General features: G+C 35.2%; 1 protein-coding gene across 1 annotated transcript in view; it reads left to right on the plus strand.

Moving 5' to 3' along the window:
* Nucleotides 1-79: 79 nt before the first annotated feature.
* pigg (phosphatidylinositol glycan anchor biosynthesis class G (EMM blood group)) overlaps nucleotides 80-26,464 on the plus strand; it is a 131,188-nt gene continuing 104,803 nt past the window's right edge. The window contains exons 1-4 of the mRNA XM_067393556.1: nucleotides 80-408; nucleotides 2,034-2,239; nucleotides 14,803-15,012; nucleotides 15,346-15,534. Coding sequence (XP_067249657.1) covers nucleotides 255-408; nucleotides 2,034-2,239; nucleotides 14,803-15,012; nucleotides 15,346-15,534 — 759 coding nt within the window. The 5' untranslated portion in view covers nucleotides 80-254. The remainder of the gene's footprint in view (nucleotides 409-2,033; nucleotides 2,240-14,802; nucleotides 15,013-15,345; nucleotides 15,535-26,464) is intronic.

The following is a 26,464-nucleotide window of genomic DNA, read 5'->3' on the forward strand; positions in this document are numbered from 1 at the left end:
CGTTTTGGCTCTGATTACAAAATAAAAGTCCGCAGAAATCAAGTGAGGAAAGATCCTCGTGAGTTGCCGTAGTGACCCTCACGGCACAACACGGAAATGAGAATTTCAAAACACTAATCCGGCAGATTCTTCATTAATCGAGTGGATTTAGATCCGTTTCTTGTGAAAATGACGCTAGATTGTGGTCAGTGAGAAATCAGACAGCTGCAGTGTTTGTGTTGTGTTATGAGTGTTGACAGGTGTTGATCTTCATCATGAAGCTGAGCTCATCAGTGTTTGCTGTATTGTGTCTCATATGTGAGATTGTGTCAGTCGCTCTTTTCCTGAGAGGATTCTTCCCTGTTCCTGTCAAATCATCCTTTTCAGCCAAGAGCAAACTGAGTGACTTTCCTGCAGAGCCACAGACAGGTAAACACACACACATATGTTGATAATTAATAATAATAATAATTATATAGTGAGTCATTAAGTATTATTATTATTATTTACTGTTATTTTAATTTAAGTTATTTAATTTATCTGATTTTTTAAATTATTTATAATTTAATAATTATATTTAGATTTTTTAGATACTTATTCTTTAACCAACTGTCACCCCCACTTTTTTTATAGACATGAAAATGCTCTATCCTACGGAAGAGGATTAGGGCCAAGCAATAATAATAAAATAAAGCCATCTCGAGATTAAAGTTGTTTACTTTCGAGAAAAAAGTAGTTACATTTTGAGAAATAAGTCGAGATAAAATGTTGAGAATAAATTCGTTAAATTATGAATTTGTTCTCATAATTTAACGACTTTTTTTCGTAATTTAATGACTTTATTCTCATAATAAAACAAGTTTATTCTCAACATTTTATCTCAACTTTTTTCTTGAAATTTAACATGTTTTTTCTTGTAATTCAATGAGTTTATTCTCAACATTTTATTTCGACCTTTTTCTCGAAATTTAACGAGTTTTTTCTCAATTTAACAACTTTAATCACAATTATTTTTTTATTATTGCTTGGCCCTAATCCTCTTCCGTACTACCCAAACGTAAATGGTTGTAATTCAAGAATACTTTGGACATAGGGCTGGTCTTGATTTAAAGATGATGAAATTTGGCAGATTATTGTAGAAGTGAAATAACTTATGTAAGTGAAACAGAAAAAAAGTTATAGAAATTTAAGTTTATGAAAATGTAAAAATATAATATTTTATTTTATATAAAAGTTATTTTATCTGAACAAGGTGTGCTCCAAATTTCAGGTTGATATCTCAAAAAATGAGCTTTCAGTAAGATTTAGTTTGGGCGCAGTACCACACTTTTACACTAGATGGCAACCAAGCTCCATTACCGACCATATAAGGGCGCCTCCATTTCTATATATGGTTTGAGTGATCTGAACCATATATTTCTATTATTTTCATACAATTTATGAAGTAGACATCCTATATAGAAGTAGTATGGGAAGTTTGGCAGAATTTGATATGAATTCAAACTCTAATAAACATAAAAACATGTGGGTTATAGATCGCCGCCACAATCATACATGTATTCTTTTTCTATTAAAAACATTCAGACCTTTTTTTCTCAAAAATTGAATGGATGTTATATTTTGAACTCTTGGCATGAAAACAAACAAGTCTCAACCAATCTTTAATGATATTTCATGTTCATCGCTATTTCAAAATAAACGTCTGAACTATGAGTATGAAAATATGCTTGTTGCAAATTGATATATTACTGCTCCTCTGTAATTTATTTTGACCAAATATGAAATATGAAAACTAGAGATTCTAAGCTTTCAAATGATATATAGTTTGTCAAGATTAGTTTAGGTTTAGTATAGGATATTACTGTTTTAAATATGTAATGGCTGTGGGCACACCAGTGGGTCAGTGACAGTTTAATTTATATTTGTCTTTATAATATAATAATATATAATAAATATCATTATGTGCATTTTTTAATGTATTTACACACACACACACACGTGTGTCTTGAGCACATGTGCAGCAGCGGCTCTCTGAACTGTGGTGTGTTTTGCAGGAAGTGCTCTGAACTCCTCCAGAGTCCCCGCAGCTCTGTTCAGGCGTGTGGTGATCGTCCTCATCGATGCTCTCAGACAGGACTTTGTGTTCGGCTCTGACGGCCGCAGGTTCATGCCCTACACCAGACATGTGCTGGAGAGAGGCTCTTCTCACAGCTTCATAGCCAAAGCCAGACCTCCCACCGTCACCATGCCCAGAATCAAGGTGAATCTCACACAAATCAAAGCCTTTCTTAACCTACATCTGGTTTATGTGCTCCTCCTTCAGCGTAAATCGGTTTTGACTTTTTTTTTGCCAACATGTGCTATTAGTAATTCATTTAGTTAAATATTTAATAATATCTAAATTTCATATTTGTTGTAGTGCTACAAATTTAATGTATATTCTACAAATTCTGTTAAAATAATATAAATAATAAATAGGTGTTGCATTCAACGTGGGACTAATTCTAATTAATTTAAATATTTATAATATTATATAATTTTTTTTGCCTATTTTATTGTCAAGCTATACTATTATATAAGTAATTAATATTTTTAATAATGCTTACTGCTACTACTAATAAATATTCAATAATAATATTTAATTTGATATTTAATTAAATGTTTAATAATGATATCAATAATAATAGTTGTTAATAATAATGTCTTTAATAGTAATATTTTATAATATTTCATTTGATATTTGTTTTTGTGCTACACATTAATTTAATATATATTCAACAAATCATGTCAAAATAAAGACTTTATTTTAAATATGTGTGCAAAAATTGGGACACTGCTAAATATGACTAATTCAAATTAATTTAAATATTTAATAATATTTATAATATTATATAATTGTTTTTGTTGCTGTTTTGTCAAGCTATATTATATTTAATATTTATAATAATACTCACTACTACTACTAATCAATATTCAATAAAATATTTATATTTAATTTGACATTAATATTTTAATTTGATATTTAATTAAATGTTAATGATAACAATAATAATACTTGTTAATAGTAATAATAATAAATAATGAACAATATATTTAATTTGACATTAATATTTTAACTTGATATTTAATTAATTAAATAATAATAATAATAGTTGTTAATAATAATGATGTCTAATAGTAATATATTATAATATTTAATTTGATATTTGTTTTTGTGCTACAAATTAATTTAATATATATTCAACAAATCATGTCAAAAAGACTACTTTAAATATGATGAAAAACAATAGAATTGCATGCAAAAATTGGGACACTGCTAAATATGACTAATTCAAATTAATTTAATAAAATACTTTAATAATAATAATAGTTATAATAATACACATTTAATAGTAATATTTTATAATTTAATATTTTAATTTCGTATTTAGTTAAATATTTAGTAATAATAGTTAATAATAATAATAAAAATAATAATAATGCATATTTAATAGTAATATTTTTTAATATTCAATTTGATATTTGTTTTTCTGCTACAAATTAATTTAATGTATATTCAGTAAATTATGTCAAAGTAAAGATGTTATTTTAAACTGGGTGGAAAAATCCGTTGCATGCAAATGTGGGACACTGCTAAATATGACTAATTCAAATTTATTTAATTAAGTATTTAATAATAATAAAACATATTTAATAGCAATATTTTATAATATTTAATTTGATATTTGTTTTTGTGCTACAAATTAATATATTTAACAAATCATGTCAAAATAATGTTATTTTAAATATGATGAAAAACAATATTGTTGCATGCAAAATGTGGGACACTGCTAAATATGACTAATAATGCTGATTGGTGCAGACAGGAACGACACTGATCAGCGTTTGTTCACTCATGCTGTAGGTCGATCCATCAGTGCAGAATCATTGATTCATTGTGTAAGATGTTAGAGATCATGCATCACTGATAATAGTACAGCAGTTTATACTCATGACAAAAAGACAGAATCTATAGTTATGCATCTGCTAAAAGTAAATAAAGTCATTAAATCAGCTTCAGGAGCTAATCTGCCCAAGTTTTCCAGCATGAACCTCATCACATAACTCCAGCTCTTCCCAGAGTGTCCAGCAGATGGCAGTCCTGATCTATCACATGTTCAGTTGTGTCACTGCAGGTCTCTCAGCTGTAAACCTGTGTGACATGGCCAACTAACCCAAATTAGAGATCATTTATCTGAAATCTGCTCACTAGAGAAGCTTTTTAAGAAGCGTCACCTAGTAGTGAAAGTTTTTTGAGCAGTAGGAGAGCCGTATTCATCCGACAAGCACAACCAAAACAATGTTCATGCGTGAGAAAATGCATACAGTTTTGTGTTTTAACCACTAGAGGGCCAGAAATGACATAGTGCACCTTATAAATGCAGTATTTGCTTTAAAAATGTACTGGGACATCTATTTGTGGAAAGTGTCAGGAGGGACTTTATTTCGACTCAGTGATGTTTGTCACATCCTTCATCGAGTCATTTAGTGTCTCTCTCTGCTGTGATTGACCTCTTCACACCCCGCAGTTCATCCAGGACTCAAGGTTCGTCTCACTAACAAGCCAGCTTGTTTGTCCGTTCTACTTGTGTCTTCTTCCCTTCGGACCAGTTTGTTTGAACAAGGGATGTGTGTAGTCGCAGATCAGTTTATTTCTCCACTTCTGAACCCTTTTGTTTGGATTGCCTTTTTTGCTTCTGTTCTTTCAGCATGATTCCAGAATAAAGGGGCGGGGCCTGCTTGAGTTAGTTAGTAGTGTGTTGAAACTGGTGGTTATGGTAAGGCGCGGGGCATTTCCCAAATGACCAATCACAACACACTGCTCCAGCCGACCAATCAGAGCACATTGTGCTTTTCAGAAGGAGGGACAGGAACTAAACAGAGCATTACTGACAGACTGGGAAGAGAGGAGCTGCAACAATGGAGAATATGAGGAAAATAATCAACCTGTTCTAGTAGAGCACAAAAACTACGTCTAGACTTTGTAAAAGAGCATAATGTGTCTTCTTCATGTCATAAAGCCCCGAATCAAACAATATGATTGCATTTAAACTCTTAAAATGCTCGACACGATCAACACTTCAGTATGCGATGAGTGAGTTCGTGTGCTGAAAGGAAACGGGCAAAGTGGCCCATCTGTAAGAACATGAGCCAGACTGGTTGCCGTAGAGACGCTCTTGCCATTGATTCTCAGTCATTGTCAGTGCTTATGATGTCATAACAGAGAGTGTGACACCCTGGTGAATGGAGCTGTCAGTCAAACGTCTGGGTCACAGTGCTGCAGTTTTCTCCTCTCTTCTGTGAAGCGTTTCAGTGAGTTTATCCCGATGTAACGAAGGGCTGAAATGTGCTTATTAAATGTCTTCGGACTACTGGATAATTTCTCAGAATTCTCCCAGAATTCCACAGTGACTTTGTGTTAAAATATGTGGTATTGATGTCAAAGAATGACAGTGCTTATAGGTTCATTTTAAACATAATAAGAAAGTCTACCTGTGAAAACGGACGCTGTGAGGTTGCTGTGCTGATTGAGTAGATCAAGCCTTTTTTTATATCTTCACAACTTATGATTAACAGGTGTCTGTGTTGAAGTGTGTGTGCTATATGCTGGAGATTGTTGTGGCAGTTCTGAATACAAAGTTTTGTGTAAATATGCAAATGTTTTGCTGAGATGCTGTCTCACGTTCTGTTTGATGTTTTCACCAGCAGCTATTGTTGAAGTGTTTCGGAGAGTCGAGAGAGTGAGATGTTGCTTTTGTAAGACTTGAGTAGAATGTTTGAGTAGAATATATGCTGAATTACTGAAGCTGGACCTTTTTTTCTTTTTCTTTCAATTTCTCTCTCTTTTTTTTTTTTTGATGGACTCCCAAATAACTCATAAATGAAGAGTTTACATAAAAATGTCCATTTTACTCACCCTCAAGCTCTTCTAAAATATGTATTACTTTTTTGTGTGTTATTTTAGTATCATTTATGTTCTGTTAGAGTTAGTACTTATTAATATTTAAAACTAGATATGTTCTTTTGTCATTTTATCAGTTTATGTTTAGCTTTAATTTATTTTAATATGGTTTTAGTTTTAGTAAATTTTGTTCTTCAGGTTTAATTTACTTTAAGTTAGTTGCCAAGGCAATGTTTCTAATTATAGTTTAAGCTTTAAGTTGAACTTTTTAGTCTGTTATTTATAATGCACATTATTTCAGCTTTCAAATAACGAAAATGATTTTTAATAGTTTTAATTTTAGGTTTAGTTAAATACAAAGTTCTGTCATGAAACTCTAGATGGCACAGGCTGATAGGTCCTTAACTCAATCTGCTTGCAATCACATCATTCTCTATAGGGCACAGCTGATTGGTTCCTGCTGTATCAATAGCCAGTAAGCTCGCTGCTCAACCTTCAAATACTAGTGCTGCAATGGCTACAGAAAATACTGATGCTTTCAGAAACCCTCAACTTTCCCCAGCTCCACCTGTATAGATCTGCTTCGGGTAATTCATGTATGCATTATTGTACAGCAGCAGTATGTCTTACTTGCTCACAGCAGCGTGTCGTGTAAGTATTGACGATAGCAAGTCCTGTACTTGCTCTGCAGCAGCAACAATAACATCATCAGCATCAATAACAACAGCAGCAGCAACAGCAATAGCTGTATCAGCAGCAGCGTAGCAGATCTATTTCACCAAGACCAAATATAACATTGTCATATCCATTACTATGCCAAACACTTATAACAACTATAACAACACTGGGTTGTATTTTCCCAAAAGCATCATTAGCCAACTATGGGTGCAAGTTCTGTCGTTACCAACAGAATTCAACGATTTGGCATTTCCCAAAACCATAGTTCCAACAACATTCACAGACAGCATCGCAAACTTGCATGGTTGGAGCTGCAGCTCTCGACCTGTTGTTAGAAGGATAGTTTCTTGTTAAATGACACACTTATCTGCTTCTATAGCTTTCATTCTATTTACATATATATACATTTCAATTTAAAGTATACATTTTAGCATGTCAACAATCAGCACTTTCAGAAAAGTGCACATGTGCATAAGATCAAATAAAAGATAAAAGATCAAACATCAAATAAAGCAAAATGACATGAAACAAACAATGAAGCAGTTATTAGGTGCCATGATCGTTACAGCAGCATCTCAAAGATCTCAAATAGATTAGGTTATCACTCCTCCACATGCGGGTGACATCATTAACAACAGTCCTATATTGTTGAACCAATGACGGAGGTGAGAACATGTTACTACGGCTTGGAGAAACAGTCGAGACTAGTTGGTTAGTTTCTCCAATGATGCATTGTACTCTGGTAGTTAATTAGCAAGTTGTACAGGAAACTCACCCCAGATCATATTTGTAGAATCCAATTAGTTTCAATGAAAGTGAATCGGGAGTCTCTCAAGCTCCAAAGTGACAAAGAAAACACCATAAAAGTGGCATAAAAATACAATACTGATAGCTGAAACATATAAAGGGACGACATGAGGTGAACAGTTCCTTTAATCATTGTATTTTACACCTGAATATGAAGAGAAGAAGCATAACTGGTTATGATTTGACCAGCAAGTGCTTTTACAAAATCTAGATTTTTATAGTTTTTGAAGATAATGTGTTTGCATGTGCAAGTGGTTTCTTATTGGCTATTCTTAAACTCGAAAAAATTCCAAGGACCTAAAAGTCTGATATTCATGGACTCTGTAATATTTCCACATTTATCGTTTTCCACCAAATGCACCATAAAAAACCTGCTGGAATCCTGAGCTTGGATGTGTTTGTTTCTCTTTGTCGCTTTACTAAAAAGATTAGCTTTTCTTCTGATGGTCAGGCGCCTTTAGATCCTTCTCTGTTCCTGTGGTTTCACTGAAAGGTTTTGTTTCTGTAAAGAGGGAAACTTTTCTTATTTTCCTGCACGGATAAGCCTTTGGCTCACAGGTTTTTTGCCTGGTATGTTAATGCTGTAAAGAAAAACGTCTGTCCTACTTTTCACGTCTCCAATCATCGGGATTGACACATTAAAAGGTGGGATGTATTTCAGAACTGCAAATCGTCCCGTCTGGAGGCGGAATTCATAAAGTCGGCGTCACAGAAAGAGAGTTAAACGAAAGAGACGCACTCTGAAAGTTGGAAAAGAAAAACGAGCAAGAGAAATCTTCTGTCTGGATGGCCTTGGGGTGCTCAGCGAGTGTTTTCAAGCCGCTCTCTTACAGTTGTCGGAAGATGCTGAGATAACTCACTCAGGGCGTGTTGTTAACGTCAGTTTTAATCAGTTCTGCTGACTAGTTCCTGTTGCCCATGGTGCAGTAGCGTTTTTGTTTTGTGCTGATTTGTCTTTAAGAATCATTTGGAGGTGCTTAGCATCACTGATCTGAACTATTTTTGTCTTTGTGCATTGAAGAAAAGAAAGTTTGCAAGCAACACCACCAAACTTTTTTTCTTTGAGTCTCAAAGTCTTGAAAGCACTTTTCTTTTGTGTTTGCCTGAGAAACCTTTTTTTTTTTTTTTTTTGCTTGTGTGTTAAAATTGCAAATATGTTTGAACTCAAATGTTTAAACTCAGTGGGCGGGGCCTGCAGCTCTCGTTTCTATTGGTCTGTTTCCACTTGTTCTTTCCAATGTGTGGAAGAGCAAAAACTCTTTCAACACACTATCAAGAAAGTTTTTCAAGCAAAACGTTTTCAAACACAAACATTTGCAAGCAGAACGCTTTGAGACTCGACCCTTTGAGAAAAAAAAATTGTTTTTGCCTGCAATAACCAGCAGCAGCAATAACCAGCAACAGCAATAAACTGCAGCAGCAATAACGGCAGCAGCAATAACGGCAGCAGCAATAACGGCAGCAGCAGCAATAACCAGCAGCAGCAATAACCAACAGCAGCAGCAATAACCAACAGCAGCAGCAATAACAGCAGCAGCAATAACCAATAGCAGCAGCAATAACCAATAGCAGCAGCAATAACAGCAGCAGCAATAACAGCAGCAGAAATAACAGCAGCAGAAATAACAGCAGCAGAAATAACAGCAGCAGCAATAGCATCAGCAGAAATAGCAGCAGCAATAACCAATAGCAACAGCAATAACAGCAGCAGAAATAACAGCAGCAGCAGCAGCAGAAATAACAGCAGCAGCAATAGCAGCAGCAGCAATAGCAACTTAAACTTGCTTTATTACCAATAGCAACAGCAATAACCAATAGCAACAGCAATAACTGCAGCAGCAATAACCAGCAGCAGCAATAACCAGCAGCAGCAGCAGCAATAACTGCAGCAGCAATAACCAGCAGCAGCAATAACAGCAGCAGCAGCAGCAGCAGCAATAACTGCAGCAGCAATAACTGCAGCAGCAATAACTGCAGCAGCAATAGCAGCAGCAGCAATAGCAACTTAAACTTGCTTTATTACCAATAGCAACAGCAATAACCAATAGCAGCAGCAATAACAGCAGCAGCAATAGCAGCAGCAACAGCAATAACTGCAGCAGGAATAACAGCAGCAGCAATAACAGCAGCAGCAATAACCAATAGCAGCAGCAATAACCAATAGCAGCAGCAATAACCAATAGCAGCAGCAATAACCAATAGCAGCAGCAATAACCAATAGCAGCAGCAATAACCAATAGCAGCAGCAATAACCAATAGCAGCAGCAATAACCAATAGCAGCAGCAATAACCAATAGCAGCAGCAATAACCAATAGCAGCAGCAATAACCAATAGCAGCAGCAATAACCAATAGCAGCAGCAATAACCAATAGCAGCAGCAATAACCAATAGCAGCAGCAATAACCAATAGCAGCAGCAATAACCAATAGCAGTAGCAATAACCAATAGCAGCAGCAATAATAGCAGCAGCAATAACCAATAGCAGCAGCAATAATAGCAGCAGCAATAACCAATAGCAGCAGCAATAACCAATAGCAGCAGCAATAACCAATAGCAGCAGCAATAGCAGCAGCAGCAGCAATAACCAATAGCAGCAGCAATAACCAATAGCAGCAGCAATAACAGCAGTAGCAATAACCAATAGCAGCAGCAATAACCAATAGCAGCAGCAATAGCAGCAGCAGCAGCAATAACCAATAGCAGCAGCAATAACAGCAGCAGCAATAACAGCAGTAGCAATAACCAATAGCAGCAGCAATAACAGCAGCAGCAATAACAGCAGTAGCAATAACCAATAGCAGCAGCAATAACAGCAGCAGCAATAACAGCAGTAGCAATAACCAATAGCAGCAGCAATAACCAATAGCAGCAGCAATAACAGCAGCAGCAATAACAGCAGTAGCAATAACCAATAGCAGCAGCAATAACAGCAGTAGCAATAACCAATAGCAGCAGCAATAACAGCAGCAGCAATAACCAATAGCAGCAGCAATAACCAATAGCAGCAGCAATAACAGCAGCAGCAATAACAGCAGCAGCAATAACAGCAGCAGCAGAAATATATATATATATATATATATAATTTTTTTTTTTTTTTTTTTTTTTGTTTTTTTCTTTTTTTCAAATAACAAAAACAAATTTTAATCATTTTAGTTTTGGGTTTTGTTGACTATAACAAACTGATCACAATTGTTTTTAAGAATTCAAATTGATTTAATGTAACTTTTTTTTGATGCACAGTAAAAAACAAACAAAAATAACTTAATTTTATTACAGATCTGACTTATTAATTTTGTCATCCATCACACAAAAAGTAATTTAATTGTGAAATCTTGTATTTCTCTCCAGTTACTCTCTAATTTTGTGTGTTTATGAAACCATACATGGTATGAGAAAACAGTTATTCATTTGCAGAGTTTTCTTTATGTAGCATGTAAATGTTACTGTATGATGTTTATAGGAGCTTTTATGATGGTTTAGTTCTTAGATCTTTTGTCCCTGTATGAACTTTGCTGAATGAGGTCATGGTGTTAATGTATCTGACATAAAAATATTTGCCAAAGTTTGCTAGTGGCATTTAAACTGTTTCAGCTCTGATCAGGCTGATAATATTCTGTTTATATTGTATTGTTGTGAGTTTAGTGAATGTCTCCGGCTCTCAAACCATCAGATAACACCTTATCAGGGCCGGTTGATTGTTTGTTAACCACTGGGATGTAGAAAACATTACATTTAGACTAGTGTTTTGCATTTTATGAAGAAAATATAAATGGTGAATGCTGTAAAAGCCACCGTCAGTGCTCAATCATTTTGTATGTTTACAGTTCACAAATGAATATTGAGTCATCATGACACAAAAGTTGCAATTGTTGTTTCTTCTCTATTGTGCCGTATATCCGAGTGAAACGGCTTCTGGAACAAGAACAAATGTAGGGCGGGGCTTGATTTTGTCTGTGGGGAATTGATTGGATGGTTGTGTATTGGTGAATCTCATGTGAGTGACAGGTTGCCCCGCCCTCATCATCAGAGAAGAGAGGGAGGGGAAATTATTCAGATTGGTATAAATCCTTTATAATAAATACTGCACTATTCCATAACAAGAATTGGCAGTTTTGTTTTCATGGTGACTTTAAAATCCCCAGCAGCTTCCTTTCTTAAAGTGAGTCTCCATTTAGCAGATGTGCTCCTGCTGATGTAACTGTATGGAGAAACTTTAGGCTTTTTTCTGGCAGAAATGCTCTTTCCATTCAGCAAACCCGCTGGCATCATCGCTGGCTGTGAAGGCTTTGAGGAGCAGCAGTTAGCAAGCATACAAATTTAAACCTTTCCCAGTGCCAGAATCTCTAATGCGGCATAAAACTACTGCAGAGGGCAGCCAGAAATCCTCTAATTGCTCCTGTTTCACTACAAATGTGACACGAGTAAAGCAATTAGCCTGTGATTTCTGAAAAGCTGGTAAGAGAAAGAGGTTCTGTGACATTTGAGAAATATACTGTGAATATGTAATTTATTTACATGGGGATATAAAATAAATAAATTATAGATTTTTTTTTATTTTATTTTATTTGGCCATTCGTTTCCGACACTTGATTTAAGAGTGAGAGCGTTAAGACAGATATTCTTATTTAAACTTCTGACTTTAAATTGCAACGTTGACAAATCATTTCAGACTGTGAACAATTTCATTTAATGTGAAAATTTTCAAATGAATCAATTCAAAACTGATGCATCGATTTGTTTGCAGCATCACTCAGAAATATTCATGGCATTTTCCACACTGTATATTAAAATTAGTGCTGCTTTTTTGACTGATAGGGTTTAGACATGCTATTCATTTACATTTTGCATAATACACTACCATTCAAAAGTTTGGGCTCAGTTATTTTTAATAATTAATAATTTTATTGCAGCAAGGACACATGAAATTGATCAAAAGTGTAATTTATAATGTTACAACAAGTTCTATTTCAAATAAATGCTGTTCTTTTAAACTTTCATTTCATCAAACAATCCTGGAAAATAAAATGTATGATGGTTTCCACAAAAATATGAACTGTTTTCAACATTGATAATAATCATAAATGTTTCTTGAGCAGCAAATCATCATATCAGAATGATTTCTGAAGGGTCATGTGACTCTGAAGACTGGAGTAATGATGCTGAAAATTCAGCTTTGATCACAGGAATAAATTACACTTTACTATATATTCACATAGAAAACAGCTGTTTTAAATTGTGATAATATTTTGTGATTTTTACTGTATTTTTAATCAAATAAATTCAGCTTTGATCACAGGAATAAATTACACTTTACTATATATTCACATAGAAAACAGCTGTTTTAAATTGTGATAATATATTGTGATTTTTACTGTATTTTTAATCAAATAAATTCAGCTTTGATCACAGGAATAAATTACACTTTACTATATATTCACATAGAAAACAGCTGTTTCACATTATAATAATATTTCAGATTTTTTACTGTATTTTTAATCAAATAAATTCAGCTTTGATCACAGGAATAAATTACACTTTACTATATATTCACATAGAAAACAGCTGTTTCACATTATAATAATATTTCAGATTTTTTACTGTATTTTTAATCAAATAAATGTGCTCTTGGTGAGCAGAAGAGACTTTTTTTCTAAAATATTATGATCATCTCTACCTAAAACGCAGTACAGTAGAGACAGAGCGAGTGATGGAAACACCTGTAAGGGATGTTTAGCACTAGCCTAATAAGATAGAGATGTAGTGATGTTTATGATGACACCTGCTGGGTTTTTTCTCCTCATCTCTCTCTAGAATGAGCTCTGTGTTAATTATCAAGGAGAAACACATTACGCTAGATGACAGTAATTGTGTTGTGTACACTAACAGACACGCAATCAATACCCTCATTATAATCTACACCGCAAATAGGAGGGGTGGTCTCGTGGCTTGTGTTTGTGTGTCTAGTTTTCATCATTAGATGATGTCGTTCTGAGAGATGAGGATCTGGGTGAGGGAATTATGTTTCGGTTTTGCAGGAGGGTGAGGGAAAGGTTTGTGTTTTTTCTTTTTCTGCGTGAAACTACAAAGAGTGTGATTCTGTTCACAGAATATCTAATGATGCATCTGGCCTATTTTAGCATCTCTGGTCATTTACATTTAGATTCACGCTTTTATATAAGCAGGCTGTATAAATATAAGACTTTATGAGCTGAGAAATCTTTCAAGTACACCAAAAACAACAGGGATTTCTTGTAAAAAAAAAAAAAAAAAAAAAAAAAAACAAATTTTTTCCATGGTAAAGCTATATTTCTTCTGTGCTTTGTCTCCTCTCATAAAACTGTTTAAGTATAATTTTCAAGACATAAATGGAGCAGTCAAACTTTTTATAGAGGCTATGTTCTACCCATTTTTTATTTCTAACGCTTACTGGAGTGCACAAATGCGTATGAAAACACTTGCAAATGTTTTGTCATATGTTCTCTTTTGTTGCTCTGGTGGTAACAAAACTCTGTACTCAAGGGGGCGGCATAGTTTCCATCAGATGCTGTTAAAACAGGAAGTGTTTTAGTGTTTCAGGTAGCTCAGCTGCTATAAACATGTTATTTAACTTTAAAGTGTGCTGTTTGTGAATGTAAAAGGTCTGCAAAGTTTCATAATAAGATAAATAGAATTTTTGTCTCCCCAAAGAAAGAAATATTTTGAGTCGAATATTAATTCCAGTCTCACTTCCTGCTCAACCTACTTAGTATTGTAACTAATTTGCATAATACCCGCCTCTGACAGCAACAGACTGGGCTGTCTGACCAATCAGAGCAGAGTAGCTTTTAGAAAGGCGGGGTTTAGAGAGACCGAATCTTTGAACAAACTGTTTCAGACACTGTGAAAAAAAAAGATGCTGTAATGTACATTATTATAAAATTATATGTTTTTTAACTTTGATGCATGAGACTCAAAACCACATTAGGAGCCTTTAAAATACCGCAATGGGGCACATTAAATTACTTGCTCAACAAAATGTGTGGCGTGATGATCAAGTTTTGGCTGCGAGTATAAAAGCTCTTTTCATAGTACTCAATCATTTAGAGAAAAATACATTTTTTTCTTCTTCTTTAGAGCCTCTTTGGATGGTAACACTGTGTTATTTCTCAAAGAACCCATATTATGCCCTTATACAAAGTCTTTGTGCTCTACTAGAACAGGTTTTCTTGCTTGAATGTTGATTATTTTCCTCATATTCTCCATTGTTGCAGCTCCAGACACTGAAATAGAGAAACAATAGGGCTTTTTCATGCTCAAACAGCAACATTACACACTAAAGACAGATGAACATGTGATAAAGCATGATGGGTCCTCTTTAAACAGCAATGTTTGTGTTCTCTCATATGTCCGTCATCAGGCTCTGACCACCGGCAGCATCCCGGGATTCATAGACGTGGTGATGAACCTGAACTCTCCGGCTCTGCTGGAGGATAACCTCATCTGGCAGGCCAAGAGCAACGGCAAACGAATCATCTTCTACGGCGACGACACTTGGGTTCGACTCTTCCCAAAACACTTTATGGAGCACGACGGCACTACCTCGTTTTTCGTGTCCGACTACACAGAGGTGAGAGGAGCTAAACTCAAAGTGTGGGTCATGTAGAGTTAAGGGAAAATAGTTGGTTCAGTTGGTATCCACAAGATTGGGAATTTCACGTGACGCCAGAACATTTTTCAATGCAGATTTTGCCTTGTGTGAGTGATCATTATTGGAAGCCTTATACAAATTAGTGTATTACATGTGTACTTTAGTATATTAAACTCAACAACTAGGGCAGTTGTATTCCTCATCGTGACCCCTTGAAGCTTATAAGCTTATGTTTGTTTTTGAGCGAGTCTTATAGACTTCATTTGTCCATTTCTTCTCTAAGATCTTAATCTCTCCATCTCGTTCTGTCAGGTGGACAATAACGTGACCCGTCATCTGGACAGCACTCTGAAGCGGGATGACTGGGATATTCTCATTCTGCATTATCTGGGTCTGGATCACATCGGGCACATCAGCGGACCCCACAGCTCTCTGATAGGACCCAAACTCATGGAGATGGACGACGTCATCAAGAAGATTCACACCTCGCTCATATCAAAGGTGTGTTTATTGTGTTTTTAGCTTCTCTGATCTGTTCACAAGAAGCGGTGACCGTTCATGATGCAGTCGCGTCCCACGGATCTGCTCGGCGTTCTTGTGTTTCACTGAGAAACCCTTGATATTTGCCTTCCTGTCAATCATATATCAAGTTTTGTCTGTAGGCAGTCTTGAAGTGTTTACTCTTACTTTGCTCAGTCAATAATCATTATATTGCTAATTCTGAGGATTATTGATTTGAAAAAAACATTAAATGTGAATATGTAAGTGTAGAGTTTGTGCTCTAAACATGAATTATTCCTATTAAATCATTCCAGCAACATGTTAAGTCATGATAGCAATGTGTTAATCATGCTAAAATAGACTTTCTCTGAGTAAAACCTTCAGACTTCAAGCTTTTCAAAGTTATTTTAGTTATAAGACCTGGCTTTGTCAAGCCAACATCAAAGTTTTACTCATCTAGTTTATTATAAATGATTTATCCATGTACATTGTTTTTGTTTTAAATGCATGTGCTTCATAATTGAACCTTCGCCAGGAGTTTGATTGACAAGCGATCTAACCAATCATAACGCCGAATCTGCCATTTTGTCTGACAAAGCATTCAGGAGTTAGAAGATTAACCTCGGTGGACTTGAACTTGAAAAATGGCGTGTATTTACGTCTTTCCGCGTTTGAAACAACATTCCTTCTGATGTTCATTCATGTTTATTTGATGCTATAAATGAACTAGTAGGAAGAGATGATCGTTTAACGAGCCGCTTGAGCTGAGGCGCTACAGCGATCTGTCACGACACATTAAAGAGCCACAAAACGTTTATTATTGTTCAAATTTCTTTAAAAAAACACAATTTGAAAGCTGGGACTTTATTTAATATCATCAGTAACCTGCTCGGCCTTGTCTGTCGACTTGTTGTCAGTGTCCTCTTTGCTCCGCGATGTATTTTACACTGCGTGTGGCGTGACAGAGCCATGGCTTGTCGGACAAAACAACAGTAACTAAGGGGGGCGGGTCTTTGCAAGGGGTCAATTAAAATAACTTCAACTGATGATGAGGGCGGGGCAACCTGTCACTCACATGAGATCCCCCAATAGCAAACCACAACCATCCAATCAATTCCCCACAAACCAAATCCCCGCCCTACATTTGTTCTTGTTCCATAAGCCGTTTCTGGGGAATAGGGAAGAAATGTCAAATCATGCTGACTTTAAGGGTGAAGTCTTTTTTCTTGAGCCTAGCAACCACATAGTAACACCCTAGCAACTGTACAGATAAGCCTAGATTTAGATTTATTCTGCAGGAGCAGCAACACTATTGAGTCTGTGAGAGTGAGGCTCATTTTTCTCTCTCGTTTTCTTCCTGAAAAGTAGTTTTTTAAGGACTAAGCAGTTCTGCTACATTTTAACCCACATACTGTACACAAACGTCCCAGAGCTTTTCCCAGAGGACCGTTTGGCTGGTTTCAACCTGGGTTATTATAACTAAAACTAGAACTGAAACTATTGAAAACGTTTGTGTTATTTGACATAAAGTTTAAATAAAAAAGATTAATGCACAAGATTAAAAATGTGGGAGCTAACTTAAATAAGTACTAAAAACTGTAAATAAAAATTAAAACTGCATTAAAAATAAATTAAACATAAATAATATTAAAAAAACTAAAAGTAATAAAAATGACAAAAGCACATGACAAAATTACAAAAAATAAATAAAATATAAACTGAAAATAAAAGAAAATTTAAAATATATAATAATATTTACAATAATACTAAAATAACACTGACTTCAACACAGACTTCAGTGTCTGCTCTCTACTTTTTCTTTTTTTTGGGAGGGGTGGGGGGGGATTAATAGACAATGTTAATCTCAGTGATGTTTCACGCTGGATTTTACTGTAGTAATGGGCCAAAAAGTGGGGCATTCACATTATAGATATCATAGTTGCCATGGAAACACTCATATGAGAACTTAAAAAAATTCCGGTCACTCTCATTTCCATCATTAAAGTTCAAAAATTAGGCCTAAAACATCATTGTGACACAGATGAATATAAAAATGCTCATTTTTAGCCGAAGACGACTTTCTCCTCTTCTGTAGTTCACGTCAGCTCTCTTCAGGAAGTTTGCTCTCTGTCAGCAACTGGGTAATTACGTAATTGTGTAATTATTTTTGCGGTGTGACATTCGCCATGACTGATTTGCAGAATTACAGTTAGTAGCCTAGTTTCTGTTGGTGTGAAAGGCGTTTTTACGCCACTGCAGTTTTTTGACTTGGAACAAAAAACTTTTTGTGCTCTACTAGAACAGGTTTTCCTGCTTGAATGTTGATTATTCTCCTCATATTCTCCATTGTTGCAGCTCCTCTCTTCCCAGTCTGTCAGTAACGCTCTGTTTAGTTCCTGTCTCTATGAAGCCCCTCCCTCCATGTGCTCTGATTGGTCGGCTGAAGCAGTGTGTTGTGATTGGTCATTTGGGAAATGTCCCGCCCCTTACCATGACCGCCAGTTTCAACACACTACTAACTAACTCAACCAGACCCCGCCCCTTTATTCTGCATTTGAATTATTTTAATGAGGAATATTGTGAAGAAAACTCAAGACTACAATGGAGGCGTTTCAGGGAGTTCAGAAACACTGATATAGAGAAGAACTGCTGCTGGAGGGACTTTTTCATGCTCAAACTAGTGTTGTCACGATACCAAAATTTTGACTTCGATACGATACCCAACTTCAGTATCACGATACCGATACTTAAACGATACTATGGCAAAAACCTAAAACAGTAGGAAAAGTAAATAAATAACATATGACAGAACTGTGGCTAGTGGTTTCCCAAAGTAACTAGCCACTCAGCATTTTTATTGGCCACAATTTTGATGTTGGTAAATTACATTTTATATGATTAAAGCTGACTTTTTTATGCTTAAATTACTTTCAGTCATTTTACTTGATTTAGAAGATTTAAAACACTTTCAAACTTTTAAATGCAGACTGACCACCCAAATCAAGATTACATTTTATATCAGCTGGTATGTACAGGTGGGCAAGAGGTGGACAATGTATGAGCATGAGCTAGTATGAGAACAAGTTATTTGTGTTATGCTATATAAAAGAACAAAGAAGCAAATTACAAAAACAGTAGTAAATTAAAAATAATCTTTTTTCAGATACACTAGGTTTATTTAACATATTTAACAGCTTTTGTTGTTTGATTAACATTAATGATGGACAGGCCTATTTAATTGGGCTGCTGAATGCATGGACGTAACTGACAAATATCCAGTTATTACCCACCTGTTTACGTCCACTTAAGCCATAACCGACTGTATTCACGCGAGATACTCCACATGATGGACATTTAGACATCTGTGTGCACGTGTATTTGACTATTCAGACGCGAGGAAAACTGATCGCGCGCGCGACAGACAGAGAGAGAGAGAGAGAGAGAGAGAGAGAGAGAGAGAGAGCGCACGCGAGAGAGCTCTTCTGTTGTGTGTCATTCAGCGCAATTCCGCCTATCCCTCCTTCACTAACTGCATGTAAATAACGAATTGTGTGATTGGATTGTAATTTTGTGCTACGACGATCTTCGACGACCATTTGGCTGTAAACTTAAATTATATTCAACTCGCCAAAGTGGCTAGTGGGAGTGGCTGTCATCAAGCCCTGCATGTAAGTGTTTTGACAGTGAGAATATTGATTACTGTAAATAATTAGAGCAATGTTATTAAAGCATAAATTGGTTTAATATAATTGTATAGTCCCTTCACATATTTGTTTTTTAAAATTAATTTTATTTTAGCAACCAGATATCACTTATTAGACTCAATAATACACCTCTTTGCGGATGTCTGCTTGCATGAGTAATATAAATAACACTCATTTAATTTTTGAGAGCATAAACATAACGCTGGTATCACATTCACTAACCTGTCGCTCTTTAAATTCTCTGTACAAATCGGGATGTTTGGCAAGTTGGATGCTCCCTTCGCTTGCGTTATTTTGTAACGTATTTTGCAGACGGGCTTTGTGGTGTCCGTGGGCTTGCCCTGACTGTCGGCAATGTAAGCAAAATAATGCCATATTTTGCTTTGTGAATCTGCGGTTGCGCAGTTGACAGGAATAAACACGCACTCAATGTGCCTCAGAAGCAGCGCGCTGCACACACACTGCTCCCTGCTGTCGCACATTAGGAAATACAGCTGGCATTCAAAGTACCGGTACTAATAAAATGAAGAACCGTACCGTTTCTAAAAGCAGGGTATCGCGATACCTTTCTAGTACCGGTATATCGTGCAACACTAGCTCAAACAGCAACATTACACACTAAAGAAAGCCCTTTTCGTCAGTAACGAGGTCTAAACACGCCTCTAGATTGGTGACATCTGTATAACCAGCTGTGTTCTACTTTAGCCCTCCGCAGGCCTGCTGCACATTATAATATCGGCATGCGAAATCTGTTTCCTGTGCAGGTGAGAGAGTTGAACTCCCTACAGGACCGGAGGAACACAGGAGCTTCTGACACATCCAACACTCATTAATCATCAGAGCCCTTTATGAGAGATCTTAGACCGGAGCCGTTAATGTAGGTTATTCAGAGCGTTGCCTTAAGTAACAATGAATTTTAGGACACGATAAAATGGTGTGTCAGAAACATCTACAGCAGGAGCGCAGAAGAACCACTGGAGGCATTTAAAGGGGTTGTTTCATGAAAAATCACATATACATTAATATTTTGGGATAAAATAGCTCACTATGAAAACATAAAAAGAGATCTATCTATCTATCTATCTATCTATCTATCTATCTATCTATCTATCTATCTATCTATCTATCTATCTATCTATCTATCTATCTATCTATCTATCTATCTATCTATCTATCTACCCATCTACCCATCTGTCTATCTGTCTATCTGTCTATCTGTCTATCTGTCTATCTGTCTGTCTGTCTGTCTGTCTGTCTGTCTGTCTGTCTGTCTGTCTGTCTGTCGTTCTATCGTTCTATCTATCTGTTGTTCTATCTATCTGTCATTCTATTCGCCTTTCTATCATTCTATCTGTCATTCTATCGTTCTGTCATTCTATCTTTCTATCTTTCATTCTATATTTCTATCTATCTGTTCTCTGTCCTATCTATCGTTCTGTCGTTCTGTCTGTCGTTCTGTTGTTCCATTCTATATTGCTATCTATCTGTTGTTCTATTGTTCTATCGATCTGTCGTTCTCTTTCATTCTATATTTTTATCTTTCTATCTGTCGTTCTATCTGTCATTCTATCTGTATATGGATCTATCTATTCTATCGATCTATCTGTCGTTCTATCTGTTCTGTCATTCTATCTGTCATTCTATCTATCTTATCTATCTATCTCTATCTATCTTTCTATCTGTCGTTCTATCTATCTATCTATCTATCTATCTATCTATCTATCTATCTATCTATCTATCTATCTATCTATCTATCTATCTATCTATCTATCCATCCATCTATCTATCCGTCTATCCGTCTATCCGTCTATCTATCTATCTATCTATCTATCTATCTATCTATCTATCTATCTATCTATCTATCTATCTATCTATCTATCTATCTATCTATCTATCTATCTATCTATCTATCTATCTATCTATCTATCCACCCATCCATCTATCTATCCGTCTATCCGTCTATCTATCTATCTATCCATCTATAGTCATGGAATATACTGTAAATAATGCATAACTAAGAATTATAAGTGGAAAAGACATGATTAAACAATTAAGCAATGAAAACATATGAAGAGACTCAGCTGGTGCTATTGATCATATGTCCACTGTCTATGTCTAGGTTTCTTCATAATGATCTGTGAGTTGCTTTATGCCTGTGTATGGTGTAAAAGTTGCTTGCCATGGTTTCAGACTGTGCTTCCAGTTTGCTGCCACACCAGCAGTGGCTGTAATTGGGCGTCTTGGGCTGGCATGTAAATTTTCAAGGTTTGGAGGAAACATACAGAAGTGCTTTTGAATAATGTTGTCCTGCTCAGCTTGGAAGCTCAAATACAGCATGAAATGATGTCTGGGAATATAGTTTCCTGCTATGAGCTTTTCTTGTCTTAAAATCTGTACCCTCATTCAATAGGAAACGGATTCCTCACTGATATCCATGTGAATTGTGCTCCGTGTGGGATTGTATCCATGTAACAGAGGGAAGAGAAGAAGAGTTAGTGAGAGCAGGAGGAAATGAACGTGTGAGATGAATATGGTGTCAGATTTTGAGGGATTCCTTGGAGGGCCGTATAACGAGACGGATGTTTTGTCCCGCTGACGGTGCAGTTATAATAGGAATCATTGATATGATAGAGTGCATATCAGTGTTTCATACTGGAATTCGGTTTGGAGATCAACCAGTTCAAATATTGGTCTGAACTACATAAACGTAGTATTGTGTGCATTTTAATGCAGGGCTTAACTGTTTTGGGTCAGTTGACCACTGCTGCAGTGTAAATTGTTGATTATGTACATGTTTTTATATGACTTTATGAGTGAGTCATTGAATCATTCATTCATTTTTTTTTTTTTTGAAGCAATTAACAATTTGTCAAAACCTTTAGTAAATTACATGTTATTTTGTTTAGATGTCTATTCAGAATTGATTCTCAATTTAGACAGAATCATGCAGCTTGTATACATTATAAAGTTAAATATTTGGGCTTCTGTGGTGTATTGAACCTTTCTTGTTCAATATTTGTCACCAAGGTGACATTAACTGTAGCTGGACATAATTTTGTTGCAAAAAAAATTTGTGATACTATTGTAATTTATTAATCTTTGTAAAGTTAACAAAGGGTAAGAAATACTGCAACAAATGTATTGCTCACAGTTAATGTTAGTTAATGTTTTTTTTTTTTTTTTAAATTGCTGTTTAGGTTTAAATAATATTTATTTTAGTTTTAAATTTTTAGTTTTTATTTATTTCCAGTTTATGTGCTTCAACTTAAACTTATTTCAGTTTATTGACAAGGCAACATTTATTTTTTTCATTTACTTTACATTTTTCAAATAATATATATATTTTATTTCATTTCAGCTTTTTCAATTAATAGAAATGTTTTTTTAAAGTTTTGGTTAATGCTAATAACCCTGACCTAAAGATCTTGCTTCATTTCTGGTTGAACAGTTGAATAGTAGCGACTCCATTGTTCATTAAGTGAGTCATATTGTCAGTTCATTCAGTGAAGGATTTCTCCGGCTGAATCATAGCTCATAGGTTCATGTCTTTTTTCATTGTTTGAAAGGTTAATTTTGGACCCTGTTGGCACACATCTTTGTGTTCTCTTACTCCTACTTCTCTTTCTGTCTCTCATTACCTGTGAAACATTGTGCAGGTCTCCCTCCCCTGAGATCAGGGGGTCATTTCTTTTCCTCTGGTCTTCTTTTAACCAGCATGTTTTTCTTTCAATCTGCTCCACATAAGTGGGTGGTCGTTTTTCATCCATGTAGAAGCAGAGGAACAGGCTGTCAGAAGCAATGCCCTCCAAAGGCCTTGACACGATTAATCGTTAAAAGATCGCAAACTGTATTCTAACACCCACACAATCTCATTCCTAAATGACACAGTTTCTCTGTCCGCTCTGTCTCTATGTTAAATCACTTACTCAAGAAATTTGTTCAAAAATGCATATTAATCCAGTAATGAAACAAATGAAGTGTTTATGAGTGAATCATTGAATCATTCACTGAGGAGATTTGTTAAAAAATGCTGATTAATCCGGTAATGAAACAAGTGAAGTGTTTATGAGTGAATCATTGAATCATTCACTGAGGAGATTTGTTCAAAAATGCTGATTAATCCGGTAATGAAACAAGTGAAGTGTTTATGAGTGAGTCATTGAATCATTCACTCAAGAGACTCACTCAAAAACGCTGATTAATCTGGTAATGAAACAAGAGAAGTTTTTATAAGTGAGTCACTGAATCATTCACTCAAAAGAAACTCATTCAAAAATGAAGTCTTTATTAATGAGTCATTGAATCATTCACTCAAGAGACTCATTAAAAAATGCAGATTCATCCAGTAATGAAACAAATGAAGTGTTTATGAGCAAATCATTGAATCAATCACTCAAAAGATTTGTTCAAAAACGCTGATTAATCCAGTAAAGTGATATCTTTTTGAGTGAGTCATTGAATCATTCACTCAAGAGATTCATTGACAAATGCAGATTAATCCAGTAATGAAACAAGTGAAGTGTTTGAGTGAGTCATTGAGTAATTCACTGAGGAGATTTGTTCAAAAATGCTGATTAATCCAGTAAAGAAGTGAAGTCTTTATGAGTGAGTCATTGAATCATTCACTCAAGAGATTCATTAAAAATGCAGATTCATCCAGTAATGAAACAAGTGACGTTTTTATAAGTGAGTCACTGAATCATTCACTCAAAAGAGACTCGTTCAAAAATGAAGTCTTTATTAATGAGTCATTGAATCATTCTCTCAAGAGACTCATTCAAAAATGCAGATTCATCCAGTAATGAAACAAGTCAAGTCTTTATGAGAGAGTCATTGAATCTTTCATTCAATTTTTTTTTTTTTTTTTTAAAGACTGCAGCAATTAACAATTTGTCAAAACCTTTAGTAAATTACATGTTATTTTGTTTAGATGTCTATTCGGAATCGTGTGAGAATTGTGATCTCTATTTAGAAAAAAAAAATGTATTCTCAATTTAGACAGAATCATGCAGCTCTAGTATTTAGTGTATACAACATACATGCAAACCATTTCTGTTCACTGTATCAGCTCTGCTACTGCCTCCATTACCCCTTGCATACTGGTGTAATTTTATAAGAATGGCAGAGGATCATGGGAAAATGACCCATCAGCATTAGTGCAGCCTTTAGATCCTCCACTAATCGTTAAAGCAGTGATTTTGACAGCTGCACTTTTGTCTTGAGATGAACTTATGGGCTTCCAGGAGGAGCAGATGGTGTTGAACGAGGTCATAACTGCGTCTCTGGATTGTCCTCTTGCCATATAGGCCACACGCACACTGAAAGTACTGGTGGAAACTACTTTTCATGCAATTACTGTACAGTGAATATGGACTGAAGCTTGTGAGGTTCACAAAGCAGCATAAAAATATCTTAACGTCCATATTTAAACCAAATCACTCCAAAGTGTGCAGTTTTGTGAACTATATCAAATGAGTCAATCTCAAAAGAATGAGTCATTCACAAATTGCCCTTTTCTATTTGACACTAACTTGTGATCCAAAGTGGATGTCAAGATGTCCAGTGATTTATTTCAGTCCGTTACTCACACAGAACTATGAATTTAGAAGACTTGGAATAAATCACACAAGTCATATGGCCACTTATATGATGCTTTAATGGCTCTTTATTGCCTTTTCTTCAAAAACGTATCTTTTTGTATTACAAAGAATAAATTCAAATGGCTTTAGAAGGACCTGACAGGAAATAATGACAGAGTTTTTCATTTTCGCTGAACTATTCATTTAAACTGCTGCCTTTTTGATCAGCATTCACAGATTCAAATATATATTTTTATTTAAAAATATGCTATACATACACTACTGCTCAAATTTTTGTAGTCAGAAAGACATTTTTCTGCTTTTGAAAGATCTATTCTGGTCACCAAGGCTGCCTTTATTTGATCAAAAATACAGTAAAAATAGTGAAATATTATTCCAATTTAAAATAGCTGTTTTCTATGTGAATATATAGTAAAGTGCAATTTATATCCAGTGATCAAAGCTGAATTTTCAGCATCATTACTCCAGTGTCACATGATCCTTCAGAAATCATTCTGATATGATGATTTGATGCCCAAGAAACATTTCTGATTATTATCAATGTTGAAAACAGTTGTGCTGCTCATATTTATGTGGAAAAAACTTTTTTTTTCAGGATTTTTTTGAAAAATGAACAGCATTTATTTGAAAACGATGTAAACTTTTTATCAATTTAATGCATCCTTGCTGAATAAAAGTATCAATTTCTTGAGGAAAAAATGACCCCAAACATTGGTAATGTAAACATGGCACATGATACTTTGGGTTTGTCCTCTTTGAGGCCTGTAGAGATGAGTTTAGATGTGAGACAGAAGTCATGACTCTGAGGTAAATGACCTGTTCTCTTGACTTTGAGATGATTTGTTGTCGTCTCTGACGGTCTCTAAAAGCCTCTCTACTGTCACGAGTGTCATTGAGTATTCAGAGATTTCTCATTACACACTCTCAAGTGTTTCAAAGCCATTGAATCATTCGCTATCTTATTGTTTGACAGTCTTATCTGCAATTCCCCAGAGCTGCGATGCTTTTGGACAGACAAGATTCGATTTAACATGTTCATTCTGTGACTTCCTGTTTGTATCTGCTGTTGTGATGAGATGTTTGTGTTTTTCATTGGTGGACTGAACTGACGGCCATCAGAAACCATCAAAACTAATGAGATTTCTCACACATTTCTCTCTCTCTTTTACGCTGCTTGTTTTTCTTTGTCATATTTTTTTGTATCTGTAGTATATTTTTATATTTTTCATAACACCATGCCTAGTTAATGTGTTATCATGACATAACCTAACAATGAACATTAATTTAGTGTTTATTCATTTTGGTTCATTTTAATTTCTACATAGTCAAACCAAAAATTATTCAGAGATTTGATATTTTTGATATATTTTTATAGTTCATTTCTGTAAGTGAGGATAGCAAAATCAAGTAAACTATGACATATTATACCCAAAAATTCTTCATACAGTGGACTACCAGTAAAATTGATAAAAATTTGGAACCAAAAATTATTCAGACACTTTGAGCACCTTACCATGTTTTGCTCTAGTGTTATCTGACATAATTAAGATTATTGTTTTCTGATACAGTTTAACTCTGATATAACTCTTTTTTTTTTTTTTTTTTAACTATAGTGAATAAACTGTA

Source organism: Chanodichthys erythropterus, chromosome 1 (assembly GCF_024489055.1).
Source record: "Chanodichthys erythropterus isolate Z2021 chromosome 1, ASM2448905v1, whole genome shotgun sequence".
NCBI classification, from domain to species: Eukaryota; Metazoa; Chordata; class Actinopteri; order Cypriniformes; family Xenocyprididae; genus Chanodichthys; species Chanodichthys erythropterus.